We start from the raw sequence: 12,781 nt of genomic DNA on the forward strand, positions 1-12,781 counted from the left end.
CTGCTGTCACCAGTCCACGGACCGTCAGGCCTGGCCAGCACAGGGCTGGATGAAGAAGTTACTGCGATGAGTTCTACTCACCGCTGGAGACCAGAATGGAGCAGGAGCCATTTTAGACTCCAGTGGGTTGGATGCAAAGCTCGGTAGTAGCCGCTCCTGGCCCTTGCTTGCAGGAAGCCGAGAGTGGCCCTGCCAGCCTGGAGGGCAGCCAGGTAGAAGAATGAAGGCACAAGAGAACGTGCCAGAAAGACTTTTATTTTGGGGGGCAGATTAATAGTTTTCACTTGTTTTTCTTTCCTGTTCCTTATCTCATCCGAGTTACAGGTTAGATTTGGATCTGAGTAGACAGCTTTGTTTGGATTTTTGGATTTTTTTTTTCTAATTTTTATTGGAAAGTCAGATACACAGAAAGGAGGAGAGACAGAGGGGAGGATCTTCCATCCATTGAGTTACTCCCCAAGTGGCTGCAAGGGTCGGAGCTGTGCCAATCAGGAGCCAGGAACCCAGAGCCTGTTCTGGGTCTCCCAAGTGGGTTCAGGGTCCCAAGGCTTTGGGCTGTCCCCAACTGCTTTCCCAGGCCTCAAGCAGGGAGCTGGATGCTGGGTGGGAATCAGGGCTGCTGGAATATGAACTGGCACCCATATGGGATCCTTGGCGCGTGCAAGGTGAGGGCGTAAGCTGCTAGGCTACTGTGCTGGACCAAGATTTTCAGATGTTTACAAGGGGAATTAGGAGGCTGGAGTAGGGGATGGAGCTGAGAATTGAACCCGGCACTGTGAAGTGGGGTGCAGGCATCTTTCTCACTAGGCTCAGCAGGTGTCCTGCGCTGAGGCAGCTCTGGGGTTGGTGGGGAAGTGAGAGTTGGTGGTCTTTTGGGATTAGTTCTGTTTCTGCTTGGCTTTTGGTGGGTTGACTGGCTTGCTAGAGCCTAATTGTATTTGGAAACGTACTTAGGTGATTGGGAGAAGTAAGTAGGTCCTGGTTCAGTGTGTTTTCCTTGACTGGGTCAGAAGCACGGAACACCAGAAGCCTGGTTGTTGGAGACTAGCGTAGTGCCATGCCCTGGGAGAGCTCTGTAGACAATAAATCATCAGTGAATTTGTCACAGTCTTTCCAGGGTGTGGGGAGGATCTGGGCATGGCGATTTGTTCATAAGGTAACTTACCCTCTGGTGGTTCGGTGTAGTTGGACAGGCCAGTGACTAGAACCAGTCAGCGATGAGTGCTGGTTGATAATTATGAACTACCGTCCTCTGTGTTGGAAGAGCGCATAGGTAAGGGAAAGTGTGGGGGAGCAGCTCTTGGTCAGTGTCTTGCAACACTTCCCCACACAGTGGCCATGTCGCAAGCACTCCCAGGGAGTGATGTTTTTGTAGTTTTACACAATAGTAATAAGTGAAGGGCTGCCTTTGACTGCTAGCAAGTCTGTTTTGTTTGCTGTTTCCCCTTAGTCTGTAATCTGATGGAGGGAGAGCCATGATTGGTGGGTGAGCCTGTCCAGCTACCCAGGCCAGTGGAGCGGGAGCGAGGGTTTATGTGTGTGCAGGTGAAGTGCACCCCCTTGGCAGGGTGGAGCAGGAGCGAGGACTGTGTGTGTGTGTGTGTGTGTGTGGTAGATGAGGTGCACCCTGTTGATCTGGCGGGGGATGTGAGGAGAAGCTTGACTTTGCTGCATTTGCTCAGTGGTTACTCAGTGCTGTGCGGCATGGCTTGTTTGTCTTCTAGGATGTGGAGAAGGAGAAGGAAACTCACAGTTACCTCAGCAAAGAGGAAATCAAAGAGAAAGTTCATAAATACAATTTGGCAGTCACAGACAAGTTGAAAATGACCTTGGTAAGTACCCATAAAGCTTTTTAGGGTGACATCTGTCAAAAGGTAAGTATACGTAGTGGATGCCAAATCTATTTTAAAATATCTGAATAACATTTGAACTTTTTAAAAAAAAATTTATTATTTGAAAAGTATAGAGTTAAAGAGAGGGAGGGAGGAGGCAGGAGAGAGAGAGATTGTAGGGCCTCTGATTTTACTCTGCCCCCTCAAATGGCCACAGTGGCCGGGACTGGGCTAGGCCAAGCTGGGAGCTTTGAGCTGCATCTGGGTCTCCTGTGTGGATAACATCTGGGCTGTTTCCAGACACATTAGTAAGGAACTGCATTGGAGGTAGAACAGCAGGGACCAGAGCCATGTATCCAAATGGGATGCCAGCACTGCAGGTGGCAGCTTAATTTGCTTCACCACAATGCTAGTTTCCTGCCGAAGTTTAGTGGTCAGTATAATGTGCGACAGGAAAATGAAATACTTCTATAGCTTGCAAGTTAAATCTGTATTTTTGAGTGGCTTTACCTCAAAAATTGTCTCAAAACCAGTTGCTGGGTTTGTTTCAATTAAAGATTATTTTCAAAGATTGTGTGATGTCCTCTTCCCCAAAGGGATTTGAACATCATTGCTTATCAAACACAAATGGAGAAGTAGAGTCTGACGAGGTCTCAGAGAAGTTGTGCAGGTGTTGCTGAGAGGGAGGCTGGCAGTGTCAGGAGGACTTGGGCTGGGTGGAGCAGAGCTGTGGGGTGTAGGCTGCAGGATGGAATCCTCGGCTCCCGGGGCAGCGCCTACAGCTTAGAACCGCACGGAGGCGCTGGCAAGAGAGGGAAGTGACGGCTTGGTGATGGTGAAACGGGAACTGCCAACCTAGGCTGGCATCTCCACGATCCTCTAAATCGAGCTGGTGACCAGGCCTTGTGCCCGTGGCCCGTGGGTGCCAGTTGCCAGGGCTCCTTGGGCCCAGGCTCTCAGTCTGTGGATGGGAGCTGACAGTTCAGTGGAGGACAGTGGGACCTGCTGTATACCGGCCCTGGTGACAGGTGTGACGCTTGAGGAATGGCTTTCAATCATCAACCCAGGTGACAAGAAATTGCTGCGGTGCAATTATGCCAGAAACGGGGAGGGTGGGATGGAGGGATGGTAGGGCAGAGGGTCCCAGAGTTATGTGGTTATTCCAGTGGCAACCAGTTTTGTTTTTAAATATCTTCTTCTTTATCAAAGGAAAAAATTTCTGTTACTTATTTCTCTTGCCCTGTGAAGATTAAAACAAATGCAAGTTTCCCTATAGTTTCAGAGATAAAAACATTCAATTTTGTGCAGTACTCTTCCAGAAGCATTAATGCTTTAAATTGATGTTGTGAACAGTAAGAGAAATGGTCCATAGAAGAGGTTTTTAATAATCTACTTTAAGATCACTATTTATGTATAACACTTAAGGCTTTGTTTGCATGAAATATTATAATAATTTGGTTTTTTAAAATGCACTGAATGCAAAAATAAAAGGGAGGACAAAACTTAGTACTGTTTTTGGTAACTAGTAATTCTATAAATTAAAACAAGTGCTTGTAGTATTTGTAATGTGCATTGTAACTAATTTGTTTATAGTATCAATTGCAGCTACTTATGGTGTCTTAAATACATCCAGTGTAGTATGTATAGGGGGCACTGCAGAAAGTTCATGGAAAATGGAATTAAAAGATGAGTTGATTTCAGTGCAAAATTTTTTACAAATCCATGCTCATGGCAGTGGGCGGGGGGAGGTCTTGAAAATGTTTATGAAAAAAAAGATGTATGGTGTGAAAAAGCTATGGGTAGATTCTTCAGGTTTTTTTTGTTTTGTTTTGTTTTTGCACCAAAGAATGTTTTAATGTTATTTTTGCTTGGTACTCTAAAGTACCCTATATTGTTGTATAGAACAGTCGGTGTTAAGCTGACAGTTTGCTTCCTGGGACAGCCACTCGGGAGGAAAATAGCCCGCTGTTTAGTGTCTACTCCTTCTGAGACCCAGCGGTGACCTTCCTTTTTTTGCATGCATGGTCATCAGTTAAAATGAGGAAGAGCTTCCCCAGTGGGACTGTTAGCCCAGAGGTACCACAGGCCTTTAATAATTTTTTTTTCTTTTTATTGTATTGTTGTTGACAATCTTTACATAGTTAATTACAGTTAAAGGAAAAAGAAGAAAAGGAAAAAAAAAAGAAAGAAAAAAAAGGTTCAGGGGGATAGGAAAGTGGGTAATGCTATTATGTCCATATTGTTTCCATCATGTATCTGAGGTAAAGGGGGATATTGAGGGAGAAGCCCCACCCGGTTTCCCGCCCACCCCAAGTCCTGGATGTGGGGCATGCTCTGAGATATGTGCTCAAGTGGTGTTAATAGTTCTCCAGTTGTGAATCGCTGCCAGTTTCGCTCGATGAGGTCGTCCACTGATTGATACGGTCCATCATAAAGTCTCCGCCTGCCCCATAATTTGCTGCCAACACATAGCTGAGATGAATGATTGTCCTGTTCTGTCTTCTGTCTTTTCTTGGTTAGAGTTCTGAGTCCAGCAGTTCGATTGGGGAGCTCTCCAAAGATACTTTGAGGTATTCCCAGATTAGTTTTTTGTATGTTCTAGCAAGCACAGGGCCCGGCGCAGTCCATCACCCCGATGAGCTGGTGGTTGCAATTGCTGTGTTGGTTCTGTTTTCAGTCCCGAGTTGCACTGGAACCAATGGGTGTTGCAGTCCAGTCTGGTTCGGCCCTTACATCAACCAGTGGGAGCTGCAGCCTAGTCGGGGCGACCCACAATAACCCCCACCAAGCCCGCCCCCTACCCTGGTTTGCCAGTATGTGTAGCAGAAGACCAGTCTGTCCCCCATCCCATTTGGCTCTGGTACTTGTCAATGGGTATTAAAGCTTAGTTCTATCTAATCAACTCAACCATCCAGCCCTCACAGATATTGTTGAGTGCCTCTCTATCTAGCCATCCCAGCCCCCATCCTAGTTTTCATGCCCTCCCACGGGAGTAGTGACCCAAGAAGGGGGAACCCACTTTTCCCTCCCAGGTCTCTCTGTCCCGGTTTATGCACTCTTTAGGTGGTTCTGTGATTTGACTCGACAGAATTAGTCCCCAGTGCCAGCTTCTGCCAGCTGATGCTGCGGCCCTGATCTAGTCCACATGCAGCGTACAGGTGTTATAGCCTTGCTTAGTCGGGTCTGTCTCTATCCCAGCCAACACTCTCCAGTGGGAGTAGCTGACCGGCGAGGGGACCAGCCCCTTAATCCCCCCGCCAGCTCTGCCCCTTCCTTCCTGGATCTCACGTGTGCTGGATGGGTGCTGCATTCATATCCAGTACAGGCAACCACGCCCTGGCATTCCATAATCTGTACTGGTTTTGTCGCCTTTAATAATTTTTTTAAAAAAGATTAATTTGTTTTTATTGGAAAGTCAGATACACAGAGAGGAGAGACAGAGAAAGATCTGTCTGTTGATTTACTCCCCAAGTGGCCACAAAGGCCAGAGCTGAGCCGATCCGAAATCCAGGTCTCCCAAAGTGGGTGCAGGGTCCCAAGGCTTTGGGTCATCCAACACTGCTTTCCCAGGCCACAAGCAGGGAGCTGGGTGAGAAGTGCGGCCCCCCGGGATTAGAACCAGTGCCAGTATGGGATCCTGGAGCGTGCAAGGCGAGGACTGTAGTGGCTAGGCTGCTGCGCCAGGCCCCAGCCGTGGGCGTTTAATAGGTTTGGAGTTTGCAGTGTCTGCTACACTGGAATCACCACCTCCGGGGGCTCCTCCGCTCCTTCAGGGGAGGAGTCTGGGGACCTGCCCTGCTGACCCTGCCTTGGAAGGCTCTGTGGGACACAGAGGTCAGTCCCTTAGGGGGAGATCTGGTGATTCCTACTACAGAGCTCTGAGAGAGAAAAAGAGAGGGAATCATGCCTTTTTTTTTTTTTTTAATTGGAAACGTAGATTTACACAGAGAAGGAGAGACAGAGAGGAAGATCTTCTGTCTGCTGGCTCACTCTCCAGGTGGCCCCAATGGCCAGAGCTTAACTGATCCAAAGCCAGGAGCTCGGAGCCTCTTCTGGGTCTCCCACGCGGGTGCAGGGTCCCAAGGCTTTGGGCCGTCCTCGACTGCTTTCCCAGGCCACAGGCAGGGAGCTGGATGGGAAGTAGAGCAGGCGGACATGACCCAGTGGTCATAACGGATCCCGGCAGATGCAAGGGGAGGATTCAGTCACTAAGCTATCACACCGAGCTGGAAACATGTTGTTTTGCTTTACAATTGCCGCTGTGTGTTGGCTAAGGGTGCACTTTCTTTCCACTTCAGAATTCAAATGGGATTTACACTGGCTTCATTAAAGTCCAGATGGAACTCTGCAGACCCATGCAGACAGCCGGACCGATGGCGCCTGGTAGCAACGGCTGCATGAACACGCTTCACATCAGCAGCACCAACACTGTTGGGGAAGTGATCGAGGCCTTGCTCAAGAAGTTTCTTGTGACCGAGAGCCCTGCCAAGTTTGCACTTTATAAGCGTTGCCACAGGGAAGACCAAGGTACGAGGCTGTGCCTCCTGGTGGGAACTGTCTCCGCTTCTGCTCAGGCCTTGTCCCCTTGAGTGGCAGGACGATTGTGTCAATGACGTCAGAGCGCGATGACAGCCCTGTGATGCTAGAGCCCAGGGATGGATTCCCGAAGGTGTGGTGATGGCGGCACCAACCTAACATTTCCTGGTTGCCTCGTGGGTCTGCGGAACTTGGAGGGAGGGAGGCCTTATAAAACACGCAGACAACAGTAGCTTTTTATTGTGGAAAGGGAACGGAGTGGCTGTGATGTGAATAGTCTGCAGGGCGTGGGAGGGTGCCCACATGCCTGAGGCTTCAAGTTGGATGTGCCCGTGGAGTGACACCCTCAGGGCAGGGAGTGCCGCCTCCTCCCCGGGACCTTGGCTTTCTGTGGTTTGTCTTGCTTGGTGTTACACTGATATGTGTTGTCACCCAGAGGCATAGGCAGGGAGTGAATTACTTTTTTTGGGGGGAGGGGGGCGGTGGTAGTCTTGGATCTGTCCTTCTGAATCTTATACCTATATACAGTGAATAGAAAAAAAAGATGTGTTACTACATAAAACTAAGATGTTCATGTTCCAGGTGTGGCAGTCAGTGAAAATTGCACCCGTGGTTGGCAGAGAGCAGTAATGTAGGGGTTTACTATGTGCTCACTTGAAAGTGATGTGCACCTGTGAGCTGTAGCCTAGTTTGCTCAGTCAAGCCTCGCACAGCTCTAGAGGAAATGATACTGACCTTGTCATGATGGCATTGCCCTGCGATTGGATGGGATAAAACGCAGCTGGGTGGTTGTATGTACTTTTTAATTTTTAATTTGAGAGGAGTCAAGGAGAGACCACAGTGAGTCCCTCTCTCCCCACCCCCACGCCCCAGTGCCATGCCTGAAGCCAGGAGCTAACGCACTCAATCCAAGCCTTCCACAGGGCAGGAGGAAGCCAGCTCCTGAGCGTCACCAGCGTTTCCCAGCGCCTGCGTTGGCAGGAAACTGAGGTGGCAGCCAGAGAAGTGAGTGTGGTGAGCAAAGGCACTTACAAAAGGGGTGCAGTGTTTTTGTTTAGTTTTTGTTTGAAAAGCAGAGTTACAGTGAGAGGAATTGGCAGAAAGATCTTTCATCCGCAGGTTCGCCACCTTGTTGGCCACGATGGACACAGCGGGCAAGGATGGGCCAGGCCAAAGCCAGGACCTGGAGCTCTGTTGAGTCTCTTGAGTGCATGGCAGGGATCCCAGCAGTTGGGCTATCCCCCACTGCTTCCCCAGACACATTAGCAAAGAGAGGGGCAACTAGGACTCGAACCATTGCTCCTGTGGGGTGCTAGCTGGTGCCTCAACCTGCTACACCACAATGTCAGCCCTGTTGCAGGCTTCTTCACTAACGAGGCCTGATGTCTGCTCCATGTGTGCACGTTCTGTGAGCACAGCCTGTGGGGTGAGGCTCTGGAACTGAGAGCTGAAGAGGCCAGAGTTGCCTGTGCTCCGGGCACCGTGGGCTTGGCAGCACTGGGAGACGATTCTGCCTACAGGGAACTCGGCGTCTGATGTTGGCACTCCGAGTTCCAATGTCTCTTGGAGAAGCCAAGCTGACATGTGCGTCTTGCCAGCCCAACTGGACTTCAGCTGACTTGTGTGTAAATGTTACCCTCGCAGCTGGCCAGTCTGTCAGCTTGGACAGTGGTAGGGCTCTTGTGTGCGTGTGTGGCATGGGACACGTGTGTAGCCCTTCTGGAAGCTTGTGTTCTGATTGCTTGCTTTGTTTGTGGCTGCTAATTCTAAATTGTAAACAGATTCGCTCTTAAAGCTCTTGTGTCATGTTCCTTGAATGGCAAGTTTTCATAAGAGATTTTTTTTTTTAAAAAGATTTTTGGTTTAGCATTCTTTTTTAATTTGCTCAAAGAGTTACAGAGGGAGAGTAAGAGAGATGTGCTATCCTTTGTTCACTTCCCAAATGGACGCAATAGCCAGAGCTGAACCCATCTGAAGCCAGGAGCTTCTTCTGGGTGTCCCACACGGGTATAGGAGCCCAAGGACTTGGCCATCTTCCATTGCTTTGCCAGGCCATAAGCAGAGAGGTGGGTTGTTGGTGGGACTTGAACTGACACCCTTATGGGGTACTGGCACTGCAGGTGGAAGATTAGCTTGTAAAGCCACGGTACTGGCCCCTCTTATTTAACTCTCTAAAAGGAGGAGCAGAATCAAGTATTAGCATGTTTGGGGACTAGATCAAAATTTAAATTTCTTAAAAAAATATTTTCTCCTTTTAAAAGAAATGATTATTTGAAGAGCAGAGTTAGCAGAGATAGGGGTAGGGGAAGAAATTATAATCCATCTGTTGGTTCACTCCCATGTTGCTACAGGGCCAGACCAGTTCAAACCAGGAACTCATCCAACTTTCCCATGTTGGGTGTTCGGGGCCCAAATACTTGAGCTGCTTCTGCTGCCTTCCCAGGCACATTAGCAGGGAGCAAACTCAGAAGTGGAACAGCTGGGACCTGAACCAGTACTCTGATGTGGGGTGCCAGTGTCAGGGCGGTGGCTGCACCTCATGACATCCCCATTATTCTCCTTAATCAAGGCTCAGTGTATGTTGATCACATAGAAGTAGAATAGGTTTTGTTCCACAGGGGACCATGGAAGAAAGTGGGGGTTAGTCTGATCTAGAGGAGGGCGTCAGCATGGGCGGGCTGGCCTTGGGACTGATTAAGTATCAAGTACCATTGCTCCCATGCTGTGCTTCTTCCCCCAGTCTACGCCTGCAAGCTGTCCGAACGTGAACACCCGTTGTACCTGCGTTTGGTAGCAGGGCCCAGAACGGACACGCTTAGCTTTGTTCTTCGGGAACATGAAATTGGAGAGGTAAGTGATTGTTTGTCATTGCACTGAGCAGCTGGCCCTGTTTTACTGGTGTAGCCTGGAGGCTTGACCACAGGGGAAGAGAGGGACAGACTAGACAGGAATTTGGAATGGTAGGAAGTAGGTCCCAAGTTAGACTACTGTCTGATTCTCTTGCGATGAAGTGGTCTGTAATTTGCAGAGGTGGCAGGAAGCAGAGGTTTTGAATTGCCATCTGGAGAGTCCTTTGCCTCCCTTCCTGCCTGCCTGTGACTCTGCCAGCTGAGCTTTGAAAGTTGACATGCTGGGTGTTGGCTGCTCAACAGAAGTCCGCAGGCCAGATTCTCTCCCAAGGGAAAAGTGGGAAATCTGATCTCCTTACTGTGAAAGACATTTAGCTTTGTAGAATCTTCTCCGCACTCTTTCCAATCAAATCATTAATAAATTACCCTTCTGAGTGCATCGTTTGCCTTCTCTCTCCAGGAAGATTGTCCTTAGGCCAGTTCAGCTGAAGAATGAAAGCTCTTTGGCTTGTCTTCCAAAAGTGCCAAGAGTGACATGAGAGGATGCTGTGGAAGCTCCTGGGTCCCTTGTCTCCTGTCTGGAATAGGAAGCAGGGTGCTAGGCTCTTAGCCTGTGTCTATTTTCTAAATTCAAGGACAGGTGTTTGCAACAGTGAAGCTAACATGTGAGATGCCTGTGGCCCATAGCAGAGTACGCAGGTTTGAGTCCCAGCTCCACTCCTACTTCCAGCTTCCTGCTAATCCAGGAAGTTGGGTTGGGAGGGACCCAGCTCCTTGTGCCATTGCTGCTTCTTCCCAGTGTCTGCAATGCAGGAAGCTGGAGTCAGGTCAGAGCTGGGAATCAAAGCCGTATCTTCTAATAAGAGATACTGATGTCTTAACCTTTACGCTAAGTGTCCACTGTTCAACGTACTTTTTTAAAACGTATTTTGCATTTGCTGAAGGAAAGAGAAAGTCCTCGATTCTGATTCACTCCCCAGCTGGCTGCAGTCAGGCCAAAGTCAAGGGCCTAGCCTCCATCTGGGTTTCCAAAGTGGGTGGCAGGGGACCAGGCACTTGAGCCATCTTCTACTTTCTTGGGTACATTGGCACGAAGCTGAAGGGAAACAGGGCAAGCAGGCTCATATTTGCGTTCTGTTACAGAATGCTTGCATTGTACCACAGTGGCTCAGAGTCATTTTCATTTTAGGGGGTATTTCACCAGCCTGCTAAGGAAAGAGTGAGGAGTGTAAGGGTGGAGTGCGGAGGCTGCCCTGGGGTGCCGGCGGTGCCAGGGGCGGGAGGTAGCTGGCAGTGGGGGAAGCAGTTGAGGAGAGCAGGCGGGCGGGAGGCAGCAAGACCCACAGGGCTGATAGGGAAGTGGAGGGGTGTGTGGCACGGGAAGGCCTCAGAGAAGGCAGGGGCTAGAACTGCCAGTGAAGGTGGAGGGGGTGTGAGTTGTTTGTGCTGCCTCTGAGTGTCCGGGAAGTGGAGTACAAGAATCCATTGAGCCTATGGATATGGCTGTGGGTCCTGGGCCTCAGTGAGAGTGCTTTTGCAGAGGATTGCAGGAGGAGAGCAGGAACTACAGTGACCTGACACAAGTTGCTGAGACCTCACTCCGAGGGCTGGGCTTGGCTGGGCTGGCGCAGCTGGCAGGGCATCGATGGCTCTCTGCAGGACTAGCTTACTTGATTTTTTTTTTCCTTTGTAACGATTGAGTGAGTAGAATGTCAGAATTACAGAGAGAGGCAGTGACCTAGGCTGGGTTAGGTGGAAGCCGGGAGTTTCATGTGGGTCTCCCATGTGGGCACCCAGGGTTCAAGCTCCTGGGGTATCTTCTGTTGCTTTTCCCTGGTGCACTAGCTAAGAGCTGGGTTGGAAGTGGAGCAGCCGGGACTCCTGTGAGTGCCCCATTTATCGCAGGTGGCAGTCTGCTGCCCTGCGCCACAAGGGCTGTCCCGAGCTTGGGTATCACCTCTGTTCTCTCGCAGTGGGAAGCCTTCAGCCTTCCGGAACTGCAGAATTTCTTGCGCATGCTGGACAAGGAAGAGGACGAGCAGCTGCAGAGCCTGAGGCGGCGCTACTCTGCCTACAGACACCGGCTGGAAGAGGCCCTGGGCGAGAGCTGCAAGCCAGGCTAAAGCGACCAGCTGCCTGCCAGGAGGGCGCGGTGGGACCCACGCACTCAAGTGCCTCGCTTCGCAGAGGGCTGCCTGCTTGCCCTGTGATGCTCGGGTCGTCCCCCTTTTCTCTGCAGATCCTGGTCACGCGGCCTCCTGCACCTTCAGCCACTGCGTCTAGTGGGGCTCTGCTGGCTTGTTTGGTGACAGCGAGCTGGGGGTCCCCCCGCAAGCAGCCTTGGCAGAAACATCTAGAATGCTTGGAAGCATGAACTCTGGGTTTTTGTGTTTATTTTCTGGTAGGTTATTTTAATTCTGTGATGATGATGTTAAGCTTGAGGATGCGCAGATGACTCTTTAAAAAAAAAGCTTAACGAGGAATCTCTCGGAATACTTGTTCTCCGTTGAAACTACCTGTCTGTGTCTAGTCTTGTAAATGTCCAGAGGAAATCCATCCCAGGGACTCGAAAGGCACAGGAGTCCAGGCCCGCCGAGGCCTCCTGTGAAGGATTTGGACAGAGAGTCAAGAGCAAGTTTGGAAGAAGGTATGTGTAGAGGATGAGCCCTGGAGGGCCCAGCAGCGCTGGGAGGCAGGCTGGGTGGGGCTGGGAAGAAAAGTGTATTGGTTTGAAGGCATTCAGGGGTGACATGGTCAGCCCATTTTAGGACTGCTCAATTGCTTCCATGGGCAAAATGTGGGAACAGAGCCAAAGACGTGGGAACGAGCCACAGGAGACCGGGGAGCTGTGTAGCTGACCGGGGGCAGGCCTTGCCCGGCCAGGTCACTGCTCTTCAGCAGCTCCTGGTTCCCTCCAAAGGTGGTCTGCTTTTCTCTGGTCGTCAGCTAGGAGCAGAGAGCCCTCGCAATCTTGGGTGACAGTCGCTCCCTTTCCTCTTCCGTATCCCACTCGTCCCTCTTCCCCTTCTACCCTTTTCTCTTTCCTCACCTTCTGCCCTGCTCCCTGCCCCGCTCTCCTCCCATCTTCTCCTGGTTGGTTGAAGACCCAGTGCCTCCCCAGCCCCTCTGTTCTACGCGACTTGGTCCTGGGAGCAGCCAAAGTCCCCCCCACATCCCCCGTGACCACCCCGCGGGTGGCCATTCTGGCAGTAGTTTAGCAGAAGCACATGTTCTCTGCAACCAAAGAGGTGCTTGTGCAATGGAACCTTCCCTAAAACGGGCAACACGACCCCTTTGTACACAGCAAAAGGGAGAAGGGGGTGTGGTTTCAGAGGGGCCATATCGGTGTATTTTTAGTCTAGAGTTTGTTTTATAAATTCCCAAGGAATTGTTAACACTTTGGTGACACCTAATGGATTCCTATTGAAATTCCAAGGTGCTTCAGTTCTTTGCCTCTTCAGTGAGCTGTGCCTTGTATTTCTGTCTCCTGGCTTTTCCGAGAATCCCTGTGTTGCTGGAGGCAGCTTCCGTGTTGGTTCTGCTGTGGCACCTGAGTTCTTGAGA

The 12,781-nt window shown here is 50.3% G+C and overlaps 1 protein-coding gene across 2 annotated transcripts in view; it reads left to right on the forward strand.

Moving 5' to 3' along the window:
- RASSF3 (Ras association domain family member 3) overlaps positions 1-12,372 on the forward strand; it is a 122,414-nt gene extending 110,042 nt beyond the window's left edge. For both annotated transcript variants that reach the window (XM_058673787.1, XM_058673786.1), the window contains exons 2-5: positions 1,725-1,832; positions 6,131-6,359; positions 9,109-9,218; positions 11,191-12,372. In XM_058673787.1, the coding sequence (XP_058529770.1) occupies positions 1,824-1,832; positions 6,131-6,359; positions 9,109-9,218; positions 11,191-11,340 (498 nt within the window). In that variant the 5' untranslated portion in view covers positions 1,725-1,823 and the 3' untranslated portion in view covers positions 11,341-12,372. The remainder of the gene's footprint in view (positions 1-1,724; positions 1,833-6,130; positions 6,360-9,108; positions 9,219-11,190) is intronic.
- Positions 12,373-12,781: the final 409 nt, after the last annotated feature.

Source organism: Ochotona princeps, chromosome 15, assembly GCF_030435755.1.
Source record: "Ochotona princeps isolate mOchPri1 chromosome 15, mOchPri1.hap1, whole genome shotgun sequence".
NCBI lineage: Eukaryota > Metazoa > Chordata > Mammalia > Lagomorpha > Ochotonidae > Ochotona > Ochotona princeps.